Source organism: Miniopterus schreibersii, assembly GCF_964146895.1.
Source record: "Miniopterus schreibersii genome assembly, chromosome: 5".
Classification (NCBI taxonomy): domain Eukaryota; kingdom Metazoa; phylum Chordata; class Mammalia; order Chiroptera; family Miniopteridae; genus Miniopterus; species Miniopterus schreibersii.
In genome coordinates, this window is record NC_138106.1 from 7,103,784 (window position 1) to 7,125,093 (window position 21,310).

At 46.9% G+C, this 21,310-nt stretch overlaps 1 protein-coding gene across 2 annotated transcripts in view; it reads left to right on the plus strand.

Annotated features, from left to right (window-relative positions):
• Window positions 1–21,310, plus strand: part of KCNJ6 (potassium inwardly rectifying channel subfamily J member 6) — a 136,733-nt gene that overhangs the window by 43,631 nt on the left and 71,792 nt on the right. For both annotated transcript variants that reach the window (XM_081138955.1, XM_081138956.1), the window contains exon 2: window positions 10,231–10,282. In XM_081138955.1, the coding sequence (XP_080995081.1) occupies window positions 10,258–10,282 (25 nt within the window). In that variant the 5' untranslated portion in view covers window positions 10,231–10,257. The remainder of the gene's footprint in view (window positions 1–10,230; window positions 10,283–21,310) is intronic.

The window sequence follows — 21,310 nt, forward strand, 5'->3', positions numbered from 1 at the left end:
AGATCTTTTCTTAGAGCCTCATGTGTTCCTAAGACTGTGCTTTAGTTTATTTTCTATTGTTCGATTTAATAATTTCTATTATTCTATCTTCAAGTTCACTAATTCTTTCCTCTGTCTGTCCACTCTGCTACTGAGCCCACTCATTAAGTTTTATATTTCAGTTATTATTATTTTTAGTTCTAAAATTTCCAACTGGACCTTCTCTACACCTCCTAAATTTTTTTGCTGAAGCTTACTGTTTCTTTGCTGAGACTTTTTAAAAATTTGTTCCAATATGTTTGTAATTGCTTGTTGATGCATTTTTATGACGGCTGCTTTAAAATCTTTGGATAATTCTAGACTGTGTCATGTCTGTGTCTGTGTTTGTCTTTTCTTATTTGGTTTGATAGCTTTCAGATTCTTGCTGTGGAAAGTGAATTTTTTATTGAAACTTGACATTTTGGGTGTTATTTTTTAAGACTCTGAATCTTATTTAAGTCTCATGTTACAGCAGGCCTCCTCTGATACCACTCTGGTGGGTGAGTGGGGTTTCCACCTCATTACTGCCTAGTGTAATATCAGTCTCCATCGACATCAGGGTGGGCAAAGATCCTTCTTACTGCTGGGTGGGAATGAGAGTTCAAGCTTTCCACTGGGTCTCTAGTGATATGACCCTGGCTGGAACAAGAGGGGCACCTCATTAATGCTTCCACAGTGGTCTCCACTACACTTTGGGGAAGTCATTGCTGGCCTGACTCTACACTAGGATTCTTCTAATACTACCCCAGGGGAGATGGAGAGGACTGTCCAATTACCACTAAATCTGGAGAAAAGCCCAGGCTCCCCATGTGGTCTCGGGGGAGCTCATTACCCCTCAGCAAGGATGAAAATCTGGGCTTCCCACTCTGTCTTCTCTGATATACACTGGCAGGAAGTTTGGGGTGCTCTATTACATTCCAACATGGTTGGAGTCTATGCTCCCCACATCTCCTCTACTCCAAGGGTGGGGTTGCAGTATTTTTTCTGTGGTATTTTGCTGGAGTAGAATGGTTATTATCAACAAGATTTGTATCTTCCTAGGCTGCCTCTTTCCAAGTATTTTGGCTAGAGAAGGCAGACTATTCTTGGGGAATTTTTTTCTGACCCATTGACATTTCCAAGTTGCCAGCTTCTCTAGTATCTACTCTGGAATAAAAGAAAAAAAAACAGGAAACTCACTACCGTGTTGTTCCTCAGCCCCAAGGTCTCTGGCTGGTTTACTTTCTCTCCACTTTTCATGTTTGTTTTCTATACAATGGCCAGGGGCATTTAGTTGTACTTAGTGGAAGGAATAGGGGAAAGTTCATCTATTCCATCTTCTCAGAAGCTGAAATAGGAAATAAATCATAAATATAGACAAGAAGGGACAGAGGAACAACAACAAAAAATGAGATTGGAGTGGTGTTTTCTTGCTTTCTTTTCTTCTCTGAGATCTGTGCTGCTGGAAATCAGTTGTGAGGTACCAAATGAAGGGCTGACTTTCTCTCCTTTCCCTCCTCCACCCAAACAGAAGCTCAGGCTTCAAATACATGGCAAGAAGCACAAGAAAATGATATGATTTATATCAATAAGTGTTCCTCATTCTCCAGCCCAGTAAATGTCACATTTGGTTATGAAATTGAATTTTGCAAAGTAATATATTTTAAATATTCTTTCGGCTTAGTATCTGTTATAACTATTGACACAGATGACAGGTTGAAGAATCACATGTCCTGTTCCCTACACCATCTCTGGCATGCATAAGAAACAGGCTGACTTCCTGGGTGATTGCAATAATAATTGGGGCTCTCAGATGCCCTTTTGGCTCCCCTTTGACCCGGTTCAGTAGGGATGGTGTTCTGTTTCAAGGACAAGCATTCACACCACTTCCCTGGATGCTGACAGTACTCAAGAGTGGCCTAGTTTGGGACAGAATTGCTATTGTGCTCCACTGGGTTCCCGTCTGATTGGGGAATTTCCACATGGGTTATCCAATATTGAACAGCTTATTCTTAAACTTTAGTATTCCATTAATCTCCTGTCAAAAAAAACACACAAAAACTTGATCATGGCCCTCCTAAGGCTGTGCATTATCATAGCCTCACAAGGCTGAGCCATGAATGAATGAAAAAATGAATGAATTCCTTGCTCTTCACTACAACCCAGTCAGTTCTTGAGGAAGAACATGACAAATTGTCCCCCACAGCCCTCATGGAGGAAGCTGGCTCCAATAAAAACTATAGGCACAAAGTAAAAGGCACAGAAGTCTTAGGAAGTGAGCAATTGATTTCTCTGGGTAAGCAAGAGCCTGCCACAATGCCTTTGCACTGGGCTCCCTAATACAACGTTGCATCATTAGGCAAAGCATAAGGCATTCTAGTGAGCATATCAATCTCCCCACCTACCTGAGTGATTCCTTAAAACAAGGCCAACGTGCTAGGTCAGGTGATTTTTTTCCTACACATCCCTTATATGTCAAAGTAACTAACCAGTTACTAATAACTAACCAGTGTGTCCTTATCATCAATCACACTTCATCTCCACCACTCCCCCCACCACCTGCCTCTGACTGAGTAAAGAAACAACTCCATATAAACAAAACCAAAAGGAATCAGGATTTTTTTTTTCCTTGAACTATGACCACATCCCTAAAACAATTTTACAGATCATTTTATTGCACAGCTTTCTGGAGCAGAAATCCTTTTGAACCTTCTGCACAAATGGTCAGTCAGCGTCCCAGGTCAGAAAACTCATGACTGCTCCAGGAATCCCTATTCATTCTATTCTTTCTTCAGTTTTGTTTGGGGATCTTGTTTTTTCTTGTTTGGAAACAAAGAGATTGATCTTTCTTTAGTTTTCTAATTGTTCCTGAAGTTATCATAACTATTGCCTTTGGCTTGCTCTGTTACTTTGGAAATCATGGTTCCAAGAATGATATGTCCTATGACGGAAGTATGCACAGATGCTGGGGTTCAAAGAGAATGGTCACTAGGAAAGGGATAGTCAGGGACAATGTCAACCATGGTTGAGAAGCCAGGAGCAATGGGAAATGAGCCTGGGGAGGGAGGGAGAAGCCAGGTCTTGATGAGAAGGGTCCTGACTTGCTATGGAATGGGGCAGGGCTAGGAGTACAGAGCAGCCATTGGAGGACTCAATGTACCCAGAACTTGGATCATGAGCAAACTAGAAAAGTGAAGGGAAAAGAAAGGAAACAATATGTCACCTGCTGTCATTCTTCTGTGAACAGAGGAGGGTTAGCAAAGCTTGTGCCTCACATGAAGGTAGGTGGGAGAGGCATTGGAAGGTTTAGGATTCCTGGAAGATAGCCCTGGAGGCAAGACAAGAGCCTCAGAAAACTGCTGGCCCAAGAGAGAAGCAATAGATTGAGTGAAGTGAGACCAAGAGGAGAGTCTCTGCTGCCTCCAGGATTCAGCACTTTGCAGTGGAGTCCCGGGGAGTGCAGGACAAACCTAATGCTGATGCCTCCTGAGAAAAGGTCCGCTGGTGGTGCTGGCAGCAAGAGTGAGTGTTTCAGTTGCCCAAGTATCCTCAGGACCTCCCTGCAATCTAGCTAGTATTTTATTTAAAGGAAACTTCTTGATGTAACTTTGGTGATCCTGCTTGTCCAATATTTTATAATATTTCCAGGATCTAGGAAAGGAGGAATGAGTCGCTCATCAGTGTTCCAAGAAACCAGCTACCTGGGCATTCAGGACACTTGCCTGGATGTTGATGCAAGAGTCTAGAGTGTGGCCATGGGGCATCAAGCAGGACAGGCGGATTGCAGAGGGGTTCTGAGAAATCCTGGCTGCTGTGTGGTCCAGCAGCTTTCTCTTAGCCCCGCAACCCATTCCTCTTGGCAGGAGAAATTCATGTGCTCAACATGCTTCCAAGAAAGTACCCAGGGTGGTGCTCCAAACCCCTTCCTCCCACCTAAGACTCCCTGTGAGGTGCAGGTGAATTGATGTGAGGTCAGTACAAGCACAACCTTGAGTCGTGTTTATTTCTTTTTGTAAGACATCCTCATACCTCAGTGTATTCCGACCCTCATTAGTCTGGTCAACACGGCCAGAGTGATGGCGTCACAGGGAACACAGAAGGGTGACCTGTGCATAAGGGATCTTAGGAAGGGTGTCTGGGTGAGGCAGGGCTCTCAGCCTTTTGTGTAGAAGGTTCTATCACCAAGAGCATCCTGCACAGCCTGCCCACTAAGAATTTTATCTTCTCCTCCCAACACTCCCCTTCAGATTTTGTTTTACCCCAAATCACAAAAACTTTCAATCACCTTAGGAGCCTCTTGCTGAGTAAATCAAGGGTAAAACTACCACTTTCTGATGAACAAGTTCTTATTTCTTCATACTGCTGTGTTCCTTGGCTTCCAGAAGACAGCGTGCTCTCTGGGTTTCCCCACGGTGCTCACACAGCTTCAGGCCTTGGCCGCCTTCCTCCTCACACAGCTTAAAACACCCCCAGCTCCAGCCCCAGTCTCCCTCCCAAGCTACTCAGCCTGGCTCCATGGCCCTCCACAGTTTACGCCCTAATTTTTTAAGGTGGCTCCCTGCTGCTCTTCTCACACTTGGCCTTAGTTCACCTGTCCCTGCTGATCCTCACCTGGAACATTCTGCCTCGCTCCTCTCCTTCCCCAGCATTCTTTTTACTTGCTTGGCATGGTGAGGCTCTTCCTCTGTGAAGCTACTCGGGTTCTGTGAGTTAGAACTTTCATGAGTTTGACACCCCACGTTTCTCCTTACCAGCTGTGAGATCCGGGGAAATTTGCTCACCTCTCTAGGCCTCAACTTCTCCACCTGCAAAGTGGGAATGACAGCACCAATTTCACAGGGACCTTGTGAGAATTAAATGATATAGTCTAGTAACACACTTATAGTGCTACAATCAATGGGAAATTAATGTTAGGGAATACTACTTTGAACTTTTTTTTCGTGAGACAAAAAGCTAATTGTGGTTCTTCAGTCCTCTGGTCTGTGTTTTCCAGTAGCAACCCAAGGAAATACACATGGTGCCATATTATAAGGTCATTATTTCATTGGCCATCTGAGGATGTGATGCTTTCCTTTTAAATAAGTCCTTGGGTGACCTGCTATGGCACTATGTCAGGAGAGAGGGAGTGGGCCACAGCTGGCACATTTGCAGAGAACCCTAAAAACAAGATGGGAGATTTGAGGGCCCGGTTTTAACCTGGAGGTGAACTGCAAATGAGGGTAACCAGTCATAAAATACCATTATTGCTCCTCACTTTATAGAAATGTTTCTTTAAATGGATATAACTTGAAAAAAATCACAGTTTTCTGATGAATATAAGCACACATTTTAGAGAGATAAAAATATCCAAGATGCAAATATGACTGGTTTGAAATCTATCAACTATGCTGACTTTCCCCTCTATCCTTAGGAGCCTGCTGCTGGGGAGCGAAAGCAAGGCACGGGCACTGCCCAGCGTGCAGGCCCCACTCAGGTCCACGTCCCCTGCCCTGCGTGTGTGAGGGAGCCCTGCCCACAGGAAAGCGCCCCTTCCACTCTCCAGAAGCTTTGGTTCAGGAGTCTCTCTCCTTCTCTCTCTTCTCTCTCTCTCACACACACACAGTATTAGTCTTAGCTTTGAGCTCCAGTCCGACTCTGCTATAATTGCCCTCATTAAGAACCTCTGCATCATTTCACACAGTCAGAGAGAAGGATCGGGCACGGTTCCAGGAGAAGCCACACTCTCCTTAGCCCGAACAGAAGTGTGGGTGTAAATCTCTCTCTCTCACACACACACACACACACACACACCAAGAAAACTTCTGAGCTTTTATTTCCATTTCCAGGTGTGATAGAGAAAATACAGGCAGACAAAATGAAAATTAAATACCCACTGAGGGTCAATACCCTTCCTGAGGTGTTTGATATGGTTTTAACAAGACACTTAGGATCCTTTTTTCAACATCTGTGGGCATGTTTTGCTCAAACATGTCATCATGATTCCCCCAAACTTCAAATGTTTGTTTTTCACAAACATTTAATGTTGTCACACATAAACAACACAATTCTAAGTGGACTGTCTCCTAGAGCAAAAGGACCCAGCTCTTCCCAGAGGCTTGTCCAGGTTCTGGAGGGTCGTGTTCTGATGGAGGATGTTGGAAATGAGCATGTGGCGTGCGTGGTCACCAGCTGTTGACACTCATGAGTAGTCCCCTGGGGGCCAGGCAGCCTTCAATGGCAGAGACTTGTCTACCATGCACTGCCTCCCGGCCATGATGGTTGTGCTGGTGGGAGCCTCCGATGAGGTTACTGGGAGGCAAGACTTGGCTTCTCCAAAGGTCCTGGAATCCCTCATCCTCATAATAAATTATGCAATGTGATACAAGGCCACATTTGAGCATGAACGTTTTTAGAAATAAAATTCGGAAAGATGGCCAGGAAGAGTAGGGGGAAACTGGAGATTTGTGGTGTCCAGTGGAGATCTTAGGCTGTGTTTGGGGAGCGCAGGAGGAAATGAAAACTGAGGAGTCTGGTCTAGGCAGAGGAAGCAGGGATTGCCAAGGCAGGAAGGTAGCTCTAAAGGAGCGTGAGTGCAGAAGACAGAAACACCCAGGCAGCGGCCCTGGCTAAAAGACAAGGATTGCATCCTTATACGCTAGAGGACTGAGCGATCCCGAGCAGGGGTGCCTGCGTCATATTTGCATTTTAGATAGATCTTTGGGGTTGTCTCTAGAGAATCCCTCGGTGTTGCAGGTGATACTGGAGGCAAGTGGAAGCAACATTCACAGTCCCTTTAACATACAGCAGCTAAGGAAGATCAGCTTTAATATGTAAAATATCCTGGAAAGAGGAGATGGGGTTTCCACATTTCTGGCTTAGGCACAAGGTGGGTGGTGATCCTATTCACCAAAGACAGGGAATAAAAAAAGAGGCCTGGGTAGGAAGGTGGGGTGCAGGACGAGGGGGCTGGTGGAAAGTGCTGGAGAATAGAGAGGAAAGGAGCTTTGCCCATGTTGGTTGGAACATCCACTGAGCATCCGGGTGGGGCTGTTCAGTAGGGAGACAGAGTTCAATGGCAGGTCGGAGCTGGATAAATGAATGTGGGGTCATCAGCCATTTGTGGAAAGCAGGGATTTTGTTGAGGATGAGACCATTTAAACGAAGGACGTGGAGAAGGCAAACACAGCACCGGGTTGTTGTGCAAGGAATCGTGTCTCAATATGTCTACGTGTGGTGGACCTTGAGGTTTCTAGGGCAGTAGAGGTTGTTGATAAGGGGAGACCAGCCTGATGTAAATTCTTTTCTTGGCATGAACATCAGTTTTGCCAACTGCATCACCCATGGGGTTGGACTTGACAGTCTCTAAAAGAATCTCTTCCACGTTTAATATGCTACAATTCTAAATCTCTTCCCAGTGTTGTGAATCCAGCCAGTTTGCTTTGGACGAAACTGTTGGAGGAGAATCTGCTTGGGATTGAGAATGAAATGTCAGTGCCTCATGGGGACACGTGCCAGGCAATTGCAAGCCTCAACTTCCCGATAATGAGGGAAGGACATACGGAGTTTAAAGACACCCCATGGAATGACTAAACTACTCACCCAGAAACATATGTCATGATTTCCACCACAAGTTATGATATAGATGAGTCAAACTGAGAGCAAAATTTCGGCTTTTTAAGGGCCCCTGCCCCATCGATGTCAGTGGTTTCTGTTTAACTGCAGGGAAGAGAAAATGCTGATACGAGTGGTATCTGGTTCCAGGACTGGGCTATCCAACACACCTGAATAAAAACAGCTGCGACGACCACCCACAGGAAGGCTGGGGTGCAAAGATGGCAGGGTCCTAGGTCACCAGAGGTAAAGTGGTAAAGAGGACAGGCAGACTTGACGGGGCTTTGTAAGGATGTAATGCCTGGGATCTTGGTTTGGGGAGTCTCACTACTGGGGCCATGGAGGAGGGCCAAGTTGAGGGGGTCACTGACCCAGAGTGAGGACTGCTGGGCACAGAGCCAGAGAATGAAGGAAAGCAAGTCACAGAGCAAGGTGCAGGAGAGATGGAACCACAGCAGAGCGGGGAGGGGACATGGAGAATCCATGACAGAGCAGGCAGAGACAGGACGGAGTTCCAAGGGTCAAGGCTGAAGTCCACTGAGTTCTCACCATGAAGTTGCTTCTATGCATGAATTGTCGTGAACCACTAGGGTCAACCTGCCTTTGAAGAAGCCTGTATGTGCCTCTGTGAACCTGCTGCAACAGACTCCTTGCTGCTTGCCTTGTTTGTCTCTGCTGCAGGACACTCTTAGCCTCCCCAATAGCTGGGCTGTTTCTCTGCATCTCAGTATAAACCACGTGGCAGGCTAAATATCATGGTTAAATGCCACCGCAGGTAGGGTGGTAGATCGTGGTTCCTTAGCTCCTTCTGTTCCCAATGATTAATTTAAGTAAGAGGCGGTGCCCTGATTTCACTGCTACAAATACAGGGCTTGTGAAAATCAAGCATCAACTTGTGATGTACAAAGTTGTTTGTTGACGCTCAAAGCAGACCTTTTAGCTTGGGAATAGTAACACTAACAGTGAATAATGGTTTTGTTAACTGTACTCCCATACCCGAGCCTTGACACATCAACTCAGGTGCTAGCCAAGCAGCTGTGAGGCTCTCAACACTGTGCTATGCCATGGGGACAGAAAGCGGCCACCTTTGGCTTCTCAGAACTCACACTATTGATGGCAGAGGGGCTGGAGCACTAGGCCAGGAAGCCAAGAGTCAGGGACGTACGAATTACCTGGGATCGAATGCCTGGTTGTCCATAAAAAAGAGTCAGAGAAAGAAAAATGATGATAAAATAACCATATACCACTTTTTGACTATCACCTTGTAAAGACTGAGAGGGGACATGTGCTCATGCCATTGGCAAGTGACAAGAATGTAAGGCAACAAACACTATCGGATCTGAACCTTGTGGGGACAGTTGTCTAGATTCTTAATAGTCATACTTTTTGACCAAATCTCACCTAGCTCTAAGATTTATTATCCTTCGTAGTTCAAAGGCCAGGTGCACTAAGATGTGAGCTCAAGGATGCTCATCACAATGTTTTGTAAAACAGTGAAAGTTATAAGCAAATAAACTGGAATCTGGTTAAGGAAATTGTGGTGTAATCCATGACCAATGCTTCACAGTCATTCAAAAAGTGATGATGTAGTCTAACATTATTGACATGGAAATCTGTATGATAGGGTGTTAAGTGAAAGAGCAACTTACAGTGTTGTAGGTAGGGTATAGGTGTTTATAGTTATAGAAATGGGATCATATTTCCCTCTCTGTAAATATTCACAGGTACAGAAATGGAAACAGAAAGATGCTCACCAAAATAAAATAGTGGTTTCCTCTGCAGGTGGTATCATGAGAGGACTTTCTTTTCTGATTTATAATTTTTCAATTTTGTCTCAGTTTTTAAATAATGGGCATGAATTCGTTTCATAACCAGGAAAAGAATAAAGCTTCAAAGAAGCAAAATAATAGCAGCCAATATTTAGTTAGTATCCATGTCAGGAACCCAAGGAAATGAAAGAAACATGAAGACATTGAAGGGAACTTTTCAGTAGAGATGAACCATTGTTCTTAATATCTCCAAAGTAACATTTTCATCAGGACAGATTCCGCTTCTGTAAGCATCCTTGGCCCTCAAACTCAGTGGTGGGTTGTCACCTGTATCCCAGGTGAAACAAAATGCTTTCAGCCCAAAATAGATAAGGTTATTAACCCATCCAAAGCAATGACTTTTAAAAGATTTCAGGAACTCAAAAAGGTAAGACGAAGAAAAATGTATCAAATCTACTTAGCTTTTAGGGGGAAAAAAGAAACCAAATGACTACAGAAATACTAGCTCCAAAAATACCAGAAAAGCTTCCACAGGAGAAAATAGAGAGCAAAGAATTGGCATACGACTGTCAGAGCTTGAGTGTCAAAGAGGTACGGGAAGCCGGCCCTGCGTCACCAATTATACACCCAACATCACAGTGACAGCCGCGATTTCCAACAGCAGTGGCAAGCCATTTGATGTCCTAAAAAAAAATCTCTTTTCTGTGACTAGCTGATCATATAACTATAACGTGAGATTTTTTTCATTCCTTTCCTCATTGGTGACCAAATTTTAACAAAGGAAAAAGAAGGGAGAGGGCTGTGACAGACCCATTGTGTTCATTCTGATCTAAGACGTGCTTCATACACCATTGTCTTTTCTTCTCACCTCCAGGAAAAGCACAAAGAAGAACCTGCAACAATGGCCAAGCTGACAGAATCCATGAGTGAGTAACCTGACATTTATTCTTGACTCTTGGTTTTGAACGGAAAACCGCAAACTCTTGCGCAAACCACATCCCCTCGTGGTGATCTGATTTGTCTTTCACTGTTGTGATGGCCAAGGTCTGTTTGACACGCATCGCCCTGTGCTGATGGTACATTATGCGTGATTCAGAAACCCATCTTGTATGGGGTCAAATTCTGTGCCGAAATGGGTTTCTGAATGTATGGAGCTGAAGAGCCAAAATGGATTTCATTTGCAGCAATGCGCTGGGAATGGAGACCCACGGCTATTTAAACCTGACCTTTGGCAGGTTTAGACCAAGCCAGCTGAAGTTTTATGGGCTGATACTGCATTGGCTGGATAATCTAAGGAGAGGAGAGGATGGTTTATGACCATTAAACCTTTCAGGTGTTGTTCAGAAATTTCAAACAGAGCTATTAAAAAATGGAGTGCTTCAGGTGTAAGTAGCTTATCAGTGGTATAACGCTCTAAGCTCTTACACTAAATAAACAGAATACATATTTTTAAGAAGAAAGAATAATTAAAATGAATCCTCCCATAAAATGAGATATGCAGTTCTGTATGTTGAAATTAGAATATTAACCACCATGTGGATGTGAAACAAACAGGCAATGCAAGCTGGTTCTCTCGCTCTCGCACGGCCCCGGGTGTCCTCTCCCTCCGTCACCCCGCCGCTCACACTCGCCGGGCTGGCTCCGTCTTCCTGACCCTGACTGAAGCAGTCTCCTCTCTGCCCGTTCGCTCCTGGGGCACGGTTCACAGGGTGAGGGCAGGGAGGCACCAGAGTGGGTGCCAAGGGGGCCAGCTTGCGGAGCCCCAGAATGCAGGTCTATGCAGAAGACCATATCTGACCTTGGGGCCCCACACAGTGTATCAGATGAGCGTCCTTTGATCCAAAGCAGAAGAGAGCAGCAGGGGCTTCCCTGGCTGCGCGCCTCTGAAGAGCAGTTATTTTTTCCTCTGTGAGGCATGTGCTTGTCCTCACTGGAAAATGTCTTTCAAGTTCAAGGAGACTCGCTCCCTGGCTGAGATGATGAGTGTGTTCAGTTGGAATCGGAGGTCCTAGCTCTGAGGTCCGAGGCCCTGAGCCGGACTATAATCCTCATGCAGCTCAGTGGCCTGAGCCGCATCTCCGTGGAAGTGAACATCCCCCCTTCTCCCCCTCCAGGTCCCTCAAGGTGGGAACTTTCGCGCTTCTGTCATCTCCACCTGCTGTCCCCTGCACTCACTGCCGAGGCCCTTGACCCCAAGGCCCAGCTCCAAAAGAACTCAACCTCCTCCCCTGCCGTCTCCCAGACTAACATGTAGTTTAAGGCATTTTACTGGTTGACACACACAACAATGTTCAGAACGGCAAAATAAGTGAGTGAGTCTCGGCTTAGGGTGCCCGACATTTGTACATGTTATTACTGGTCTTCAAGCCAGCGGGTGCTCAGGTGGCACCCAGGACTGTGGAGGGGCCACGGCTCCCTCTCAAGACCCAAGTGCGGAGCCGGGCCTTCACGCTGGGGGCCCAGTCCCGTAGGGAACGTGAGACACGCCCAACGCCACTTGCCTTTGCTCCAACCCAAAGTCAAAAAGTAAACACATACATTTTTAAACTCTCTTGCCTCCCACTTCCTCCACTCGCCTTCCCTGCCTCCCTCCAACTGCCACCCCGCTCACTGTCCTTTCCCTCCCTCCTCCCACGAGCTGCCACCTGGCTCGGAGAGCCTGCTCCACCCTCCCACCACCTGCCACCCTTCTCATGATCTGTCCCCTCCCTCCTCCCACTGCTCAGTTCCTCCCCTCCCTACACCAGCCGCCAGGCCCTCTTCTCCATGCCCCTGGAAACAACAGGTTTCATGGAGGAAGACAGAGGGAGCAAGAGGATGTGTCCACAGGGCTAGGGAATGCTGGGGGGCTGGCACTTAGGGGCTCAAGCTTTGTTCGGTGCCCTCAGGTTGCAGAGAGAAGGGTCCCCTGCCCAGAGGGGTGGCAGTGAGAAAGGCCAGGGTGTAGGGGACAGATGCGACCTGGGCAAGCAAGCGTGGCCAGCCCAGAGCAGGAGAACGTGTCCGTGTCCACGTGCGTGCTTAGGAAGCGCTGTGCCTAAGATAACACACTGGGGATGTGAGCGAGCAGATGGTGGGAGGGAGAGCAGAGAACACTGGCTTCTGGGGCTCCAGCTCCCCGAGCGCAGCCACAGGGCTGGAGGGGGCTCTCCCACGCCCAGCGCCCAGGCGTGCTCTCAGGCCTGGACTGAACCCCTGGACAGGAATTTGCTTTTTACCTGGTGCAGCGCTCTTTGCCTCATTTATATTCCCAGTGAAAGGGAACAGATCCCTCCAGGGAATCAGCGTCAATGATCTGTCACCCACTTGTTCCCTGGCGCAGGGCGGCTGTGCCCTCCCCTCCCAGCCCTGCTCTTCCTCCTGGTGACAGGTGTGTGAGCTGTGGCAGCCGCTCCCTGGGCCTCCCTGAATTTAGGGAGGGGAGGCATGCGAGGGAGGCACCTGGCCCCTGTCACTGGAAGATTAAAATTGGGCAAAGGTGGGTGTCACCTGATGGGAGAAAGTTCGCGTCCCCGACTTCCCCAAGCCTTGGCTTTACTCAGAGGAGTGAGCTGAGCGAGGGGGCACGTTCAGCAGGAAAAACAGCGCCGCCCACGTTTCTTGTGTGCTTTGCTGCTTTGATTTAATCTCCCTCACAAGATATTAAATTTCAGGCTCAAAGGCGTTCAAGGGGGAGGCATCTTGGTGTTTAAATATTGACTCAGAGAATCGCTGCAGCCCACATCTGCATTCAGAAAGGTTTCTACACAATTAGCAAAACCCCCCTGGCGCGCGTGGCGAGGGCAGTCTCACCTGCCAGTCAGAGCGACGCTTCGGGGCTCAGAGCTGGCTGGGAGCCCCCTTCCGACGACTTAACCCTGTTTTCTGAGTCTCTGCATCTAAGCACAGCTCCCTGGCAGCGTTTTCATAGCACATAAAGCTGATGCATATGCATCTACACGCTAACAAGTGTGTTTATGTACATAAATATGCGTAAATAATTGCATTAAATATGGATATACACGCATAAGCTAATAGGTACATTGAAAGCTAACGTGTATATTGAATATGTATATTCATGTATTGAAAGCTAATATATAATGGATGAGAGCCAGAAATAGAAGACCTTGCAAAGTGAGAGGCAACAGGCTTTTATCTGAGATCAAAGAATAGCTGTTTGGGAGGCACTGAGTCAGGCAGAAGCCCAAACAGTGTTCTGATCAGGAGACCGAAGGGATGGGTATTTGTGAGAAAGGAAAGGGGACAATGACATCCACAGAAGGAGGGCATTTCTGTGGATGCATATAACAACGCGGTGATGCTAATTCTAAAGAATGTTTTTAATTTTCAGTTCGGTAGGCATCATATCTGCCCCCTTGCTGTCCTTGCAAACACCCCTTTGGGCCACAGGTTGCTTGGGCCCAGTGCCAAGGTCAGTTTGCCCTGTTCTAACATTCCGAGGTTTGAGGTATAAGACATGCAAGGTAGTTTCCCTGAGGTGGCAGCTCCAGTTCTGTTTTAAAGGGGCTCCGTTTCCTTTTTTTTTTTGGGGGGGGGGCATGCAAAAACATACCTCTCAGTGCTAACTTAGGAGTTTCTTTGGACACATAGTCCCCCAGAAAAAACAGTAACCAGTCATCATTTAGAGGCTATGGAGCCAAGGGCTGTGTGGGCTTCCAGAAACCAGAGCTCCAGGTGGTGGGAGCTGGTCCAGGGAGGCTGGTTGCTGAGTGGTGCTGGAAGGACAGAATTGGACACCTGAGCACCCCACTTTCTCCACAAGGAGTGGAGTGACTGCCCTAAAGAGCGGACACATTCTTCATTGTGAAATGGCGTCTGCGGGCCACTCCCAAGAAGGTCTGAAAAGACCTATACGAGGGACTTGTTTTGCCATCCTTCATGGTCCTCAGATTGTCCTTACAACCGCCTCTCCAAGGGCAAACAGGGCGACTGGTGCACCCAGTGGTTATTGTTTTACTTTTTATTTATAGTTTCATTTGTTGTTGTTCTGGAGTTTGGGGCAGCAAATAGGGAAATATTCCAAATCTCTTTAGATCTGATTGACCATCTTGCCTGGAAAGCTCTAGGAAAATATGATGTAGGATCAGATCATTTGAGAAACAAAGGTCCAGTTGGTCCAGTGAGGGTGAGATGGAATAAACTGGGTAACTGGTCAAAGATCCAGACAGTTACAATGATACTGGAGGAGCTGTCGTAGCAAAGGGGGGGTGCAGGAACGTACCTGTGGGAAACACCTGTGGCCTCAACAGTTTTTAGCTTGTGAATATCTGTTTTACCCCATGTGTCAGTATTTGTAAGTTTCTAACAAACCTTCAAAGTCTAATATCTAACAGTTTATACCTTTTACCATAAGAGTTCGTAACTATTTGCTCCCTCTCAAAACTGCAAAAATATTTAATATATATTGTCAAGAGCTTTTGTACCCATCCTCTAATGAGAAAAGCTAGAAGAGAGCAAGGGAAAGGTTTTTAAAAAATCAGACTATTCCTCTTAAAACCACCAGCATTTCTCAGTGGGTTGAAAGATACACTGTGAGCAAAGAACAAGAGAAAACACATGCTGAGCACACAGAGGCCTAGAGGCAGCTGGGTCTTATTGTGATGGAGAAATGATCGTTTATAAATGGACTGTGCAGGTTACTATAGAGACCTGCATTAAACGGCAGGATGACGTGTGGCGAACCCACCAAAAGCTGCTTGGCCATCCAAACCTGCGCTCGAAGCTCTCACAGGGTGGAAACATGGAATTGTGTCATCACGTGGGTGTCGCTAGTAGTTAGGAGTCCCGAGGATGGGCCGTGGCGCTCTAAACTGGTCTGTGCTGTTCAGTAGCCTCATCAGAGCCCCCACCTTGCGCATGATGTGCTCCACTCTGCAGAGGCCCGAGGGACCCCAAGGCTGGTTTCCATGGAGATGGTTAGCAGCTTTGCTGGTGTTGCCTACAGAAGGGAGGGAAGCTCACACACACACACACACTCACACGCATGCACACTTCTCAGACAAATTGGTTGTAACTGCGATATATGTAAATATATGTATTTAATCTTAACAAGTCTATGAAGTTGGTGGTCATAGATGTTTGGATGAGGAAGCTGAGGCACAGAGAGGTGAAATAACTTGCCCAAAGCTACACAGCTAGAGCATGAGGTGAGGGGAATGAGGTTTGAACTCACGCATGCAGGCCCCGGAGCAGTCAGGATCAAGGACCTGAAAGGATGACAGAGGAACGCAGCAGGAAAAGAGCAGCCTGCAGGCGCAGGTGAGGCCACAGCCAGGGCCAGACCAAGTGGGTCTCGGGTTCAGCTTAGTTGTGCGGGTTAGACTGAGGTGATGGGGGGGTCTTGCTTCCCATGAGATCAGAGCAGCGAACCAGCCCACGTGCCTCCCCTTTGAGTCCCCTCCCCTGTTAAGACAGCCATGCCAGCAGATTTCACTGCTGGAGCCACAGAGGGGCCCCTCCCCCATCCAGCAGGGCCCAGCCACCAAGGTCTGGGCCACTACCTCACCCTCCCAGCTGTCAGCATGACTTACAACCTCAGACAGTTCACGTTTCCCACAGGAGAATGGGAGAGGCAAGAAAACACATTATGACAAATAGCAGAACCAACCTGATCCGTCAATGTGCAATTCGCTATCACAAGAGCACGTACTCAGATGGAGCAACAGCAACACACCGGTATTTACCGGAAATGTATTTATTTCACCTACGCAGAAGCATCCCGGGTCCTTGCCACAACTTCTTCCACCCCCTGCTACCGACTTCAGAGTTGAATGTCACAAATCTCAGCCCACCCTCCTGAAACACAAGGACTCTTCTCTGTCCTTAGTCCCCTCGGCATCCAGCACAGTGCCTGGCACAGAGCAAAGAGTCAGGAAAGGTGCTCCAGGGAGGGCCTGCATGGGGACCCCAGCCCCAGGTCCTCCCCGAAGACCACTGAGAATGGCATTGTGGGTGGGGAAGCCAGCTCTGCTCCAGCTTGGCTGCTGCACCTGGATTTGTCCCCTTCAGAGGCCAGCACAGCCACCACCTGTTCCTACGTTAGCTTCAAGTGAGGAAACTGGAGAGGGGGCTGGAGGTGGGCATGCAGGGAGCAGAGCCTGCGTTCACCCAGATGTGCCCCTGAACTCCCTGCCTTTGCTCCTGTCAGGGTGTCACCACCCCACCCATGCCACACACAGGGGTCCACCTGGCCTCTGTAAGACACCTGAAACACCCTGAAATAGCATATGTACTCTTGTCTTTACACGATGGGGGTTAATGCCAGGGGCTCAAAAATTTTGCCATAACCCCAGAGGGGAACAGTTCCAGGAAACGAAGATCCCTGCTCCCCAAAGTCAGGGCTCAGAGAGCTCTTCAGAGAAGTCCCTCGACTTAGTCAGAGGGGTTCTGTCTGCTCCACCAGACGCCCACCTAAGCCCTTGTCATCGCTCCCTCCCCGTTGGGCTGGGACTCAACATGATGGGAGCAGGATGGCCGCTCCCCAGCTGTGTTTGCTGACCTTCTGGGGCTTCAGTGAGGACGTACTTTGTCCTGGGCAAAGCCAAAGGGACTAGATGCCTTCCATGGAACGTCAACTTCCCGTGGCCTCCCTGGAGGACCAACTTGCCAGAGCCCTGTTCTGGAGACTAAGCCCATTAGCTGCTCTCTATGGCCTGTGGGGCTGACGAAGGCAAGATCCGTGGTCACATTGCAGGGTGCCAGCACCTCCTCACTGTCATATCCATTTCCTTAATGGCCTAGTAAGAAGACCCTTGGGGTGAATTCCCAGCTCTAATGCCAGACTGACGGGGTTGGCCAGACGCTCGGAGATCAGTAGCTCCTGACTCTGCTCACTACTCCTGGCCCCCAGAGGATCCGCAGGCTATGACTCTCGAGCTCCGCCGAAGGCAGTGACAGGGCCACAAGGATTCCTCTGACGCCAGAGTGACAAGCCCTAGTAGAATTTCATCAGAAAGTTTTGTACGGCCACAGCATTTTTATTCATAATTCAGAAGGTAATTTCACGGGTCATGTCCCTTCAGTACCTCGGCTGCTCCCATGTGTCAGACTGTTCCCTCCTCTCCACCTGGGCCACATAAATAGCCCTGCCACTTCATCGCCTCGCCGAGCTGGCAGTGTTGTCACTTATCCTTCTGGGACCTCTTTCTATTTGCAAAATGTTTTAGCAGTGTTGTCTCTTGGCCAGTTTCCCGTCTCCCTGGGGTTTCATTGCGTAATTGCCTCCCGGCCCTGCCCAGGGGCCCGCTGCTGTATTAACCAGGAACCTGCTCCCTCACAAGTCTGAGGTTGGGAGGACACTCTGGCAAGTCCCCCAGATATCACTTCCATTCCAGTGCTTGGTTGTTATGTCAGTTTCAAAGCACATTTCACTGGCAAAAAGAAAAAACACCCCACAAATATGGAGAACAAAGGACAAGCTCCTGCAAACGAGTATAAACAAGACAAACCCCCCAATAGAAAACTTGTCCAAAGATACTAAGAGGTCATTCACAAAAGAGGAAATGCAAATAAGCGAGGGCCAATAGACTTGTGAAAAGAATATCGCTATGAAAAGCAATAAAAGAAATGCCAATGAAATCACCAATACGACCTCTTCTGCCTACAAAATGGGCCAACATTCTAAAATGCGACAATGCCAGGTGTGTGAAAGTAGGGAAAACAGGTGCTTTTCACTGCCTGTTACCTGACAAGCTGATTATCATAAACCTTGGAAGCAGCTTGGCAATGTGTCTCCCACCTCTCTTGCTGTGCTCCTGCCGACACTTTATCCTGAAGCTACAATTGGACAAGCGCATAGCGAGGCAGACACAAGATTGTTCATCTCAAAGTTACTTGTAATCGGAGATTAAAGATCGCAGCAGACTGAGTGGAAGCTACACTGACACTCTCCTGGGACCAAACTGGAATTACAACTAAAATATAGCAAAACCATCCTGAATCATGAACTGAAGACGAGCTGGAGAGCACCCTCATAACCAAGGAGGAAAGGTGGAGACCACATAGAGACACAGGAAGTGCAGAGGCGTGAGAGGGCCGGCTGGGCTCCCACAGGCAGCAGCTAAGGCCTGCAGGGATGTCTCAGCCGTGGGGGGTTCCCACTGAGGACTCTGGGGCCTAAACCCCACGCAGGGCTCCCCAGCCCAGAGCACCAGACCTGAGACAAGCACCCAAATAACATCTGTCTGTGAAAAGCAGCTGGGTTTCTGTCTGCCAGGGAGAGACGACTGGAAATGCAGGCACCCTCTTAAAGAGCCAAAGCACAACGTTTCTTGTGCAGCCACTCACCTTGGGCTCCAGCAGAGGGAGGGCAGAGTCGACTGGAGCTGTGTGAGGAGAGTCTGCAGTTGTGGGCTCTGGAGATAGAGCTCAGAGGGCACCCCTCTGGATTCCTGTGCCGAATCATTCCCTCATACTGCAGAGGACATCTTTCTCAGGCAGACATTTTGCTGCTTTTGCCTGGGAGGGAAGCAATTGCCTCACCCTGCTGGAAAACCTCTCCCCCTACCCAGAGGAGGTTCGACAGCCTGAGGCTCATTAAGAGACTGATAACAACCAGCTGCCCCACCCTGTGGAGTTTCTACAGCCTGAGGCTCATTAAGAGAATCAGATTAATCAGCCTGAAGGCAGAGGCAGACCTCAGGGTGCTTTGAGTCTTTGCCTGATTTGCTTCTGGACCTGGGCCTTGGAAAAGCAGACTTTTGTGAGCCTCTTGGTCCTGTCCAACTGCACCCATACCCAGCAGAGGAGACTTCAAGCAGAGGGTTGCTGATAGCTCCAAACAGGGTACTCAGGGCCAGTCACAAACTGTGTCTGACATTGGCCTACACCAAAGACCCTCCAAAAAGACTGAGAGTCCTAACTGATCTACCTAATACAGAGAAACAAACCCAAATAGGGAGCCAAAATGGGGAGACAAAAAAACAAGCACCAAATGAAAGAGCTAAAACAAGAGAAGTATCCAGAAAAAGAGCTAAATGAAATGGAGATAAGCAATCTATCAGATATAGAGTTCAGAATACTGATTGTAAGGATGCTCAACAGCATGAAAAAAGATATGGAAACTATGAAGGAAATGAAGAATGACATAGCAGAAAAAAAGAATACATTGGAAGGAATAAACAGCAGATTAGAGGAAGCTGAGGATCAGATCAGTGAATTAGAAGACAGGGTTGAAAGAGATCCAAAAAGAAAAAACAATTTAAAAAAAAAGGAGGACAGTTTAAGGGGCTGTGGGACAACCTGAAACGTAACAATATTTGTATTATAGGAGTGGTAGAGGAGGTTGAAAGTAAGCAAGGGTTACAGAATCTGTTTGAAGAAATAACGGCAGAAAACTTCCCTAACCTGGTCAAGGAAAAAGTCACACAAGTTCAGGAGGCACAGAGGGTCCCAAGCAAAAAGAATCCAAAGAAGCCCACACCCAGACACATCATAATTAAAATGTCAAAATCTCAAGACAAAGAGAGAATCTTAAAGGCAGCAAAAGAAAAGCAATCTGTTACCTACAAAGGAGCTTCCATAAGGTTGTCAGATGACTTCTCATCAGAAACTCTACAGGCCTGAAGGGAATGGCATGAAGTATTCAAGGTAATGCAAAACAAAGACCTGAAACCAAAAATACTCTATCCAGCAGGGCTATTATTCAAAATAGATGGTGAAGTAAAGAACTTCCCAGACAAAAAAAGGCTAAAGGAGTTTATCACCACCAAACCAGCATTGCAGGAAATGTTACAGGGACTGCTATAATAAGAAGTAGAAATAGAAGCATTGCAAGAAATGTCAAAGGGACTACTGTAATAATAAGAAGAAATAGAGAAGCATAGGCATAAAGAATTAAAATGGCAATAGATAAGTATCTCTCAATAATAACCTTAAATGTAAATGGATTAAATGCTTCAATAAAAAGACATAGGGTGGCTGAATGGATAAGAAAACATGACCCAAATATATGCTGTCTACAAGAGAGCGACCTCAGAACAATAGACTGACACCAGATGAGAGTGAAGGGATAGAAAAAAATTTTACATGCAAATAGAAATGGAAATGAAAAAAAAAAAACTGGGGTAGCAATACTCATATCAGAAAAAATAGACTTCAAAATGAAGACCATAATGAGAGACAAAAAAGGGTACTGTATACTACTAAAGAGATCGATCCAACAAGAGGATATAACCCTGATAAAAATATATGTACCCAATATAGGAGCACCTAAATTTATAAAAAAACAAAACAAAAAACTTCTAGAGGACTTTAAGGGAGAGATCAGCAGCAAGACAGTCACTGTAGGGAACTTAAACATCCCACTGATTTCACTGGATAGGTCTTCCAGACAAAAATCAACAAGGAAACAGTGACACTGAATGACACCCTAGATCAGATGGATTTAATTGACATTTACAAAACATTCCACCCCAAAGCTGCAAAATATACATTCTTCTCAAGTGCATATCAGTAGATGAGTGGATAAAAAAGCTGTGGTACATTTATACCATGGAATACTATGCAGCTGTGAAAAAGAAGGATCTGTTATCCTTTGGGACAGCATGGAGGGACCTGGAGAGTATTATGCTAAATGAAGAAAGACTATAAAATATCACAAGGAAAGCTTTTAATGAGCCAGACCCAGAAGTAGTAGCACACATCCCCTCCTCGGGGTTTACCTACCTCCATGGAGCCAGGCCGGCAGCTCAGCTGTGTCTCCACAGGGAAGAGGGAAGGAGTCGGATGAAAATCCCAAATCCCAGATAGACCTAGATTTTCACTTTTTATATCTTTTCTGCATTGCTTGAATTTTCCAAATGAGCTTGCTGTTATCTTTATAGCCAGAAAAAATTACAGCAAGTTTCTGTTTTAAGAAAAATAGTATCTTCAATAAAAGAGAGAGAGCGAGCCCTGGCCAGTGTGGCTCAGTTGGTTGGAGCGTCGTCCCCTATGCCAAAGGGTGGCGGATTCCA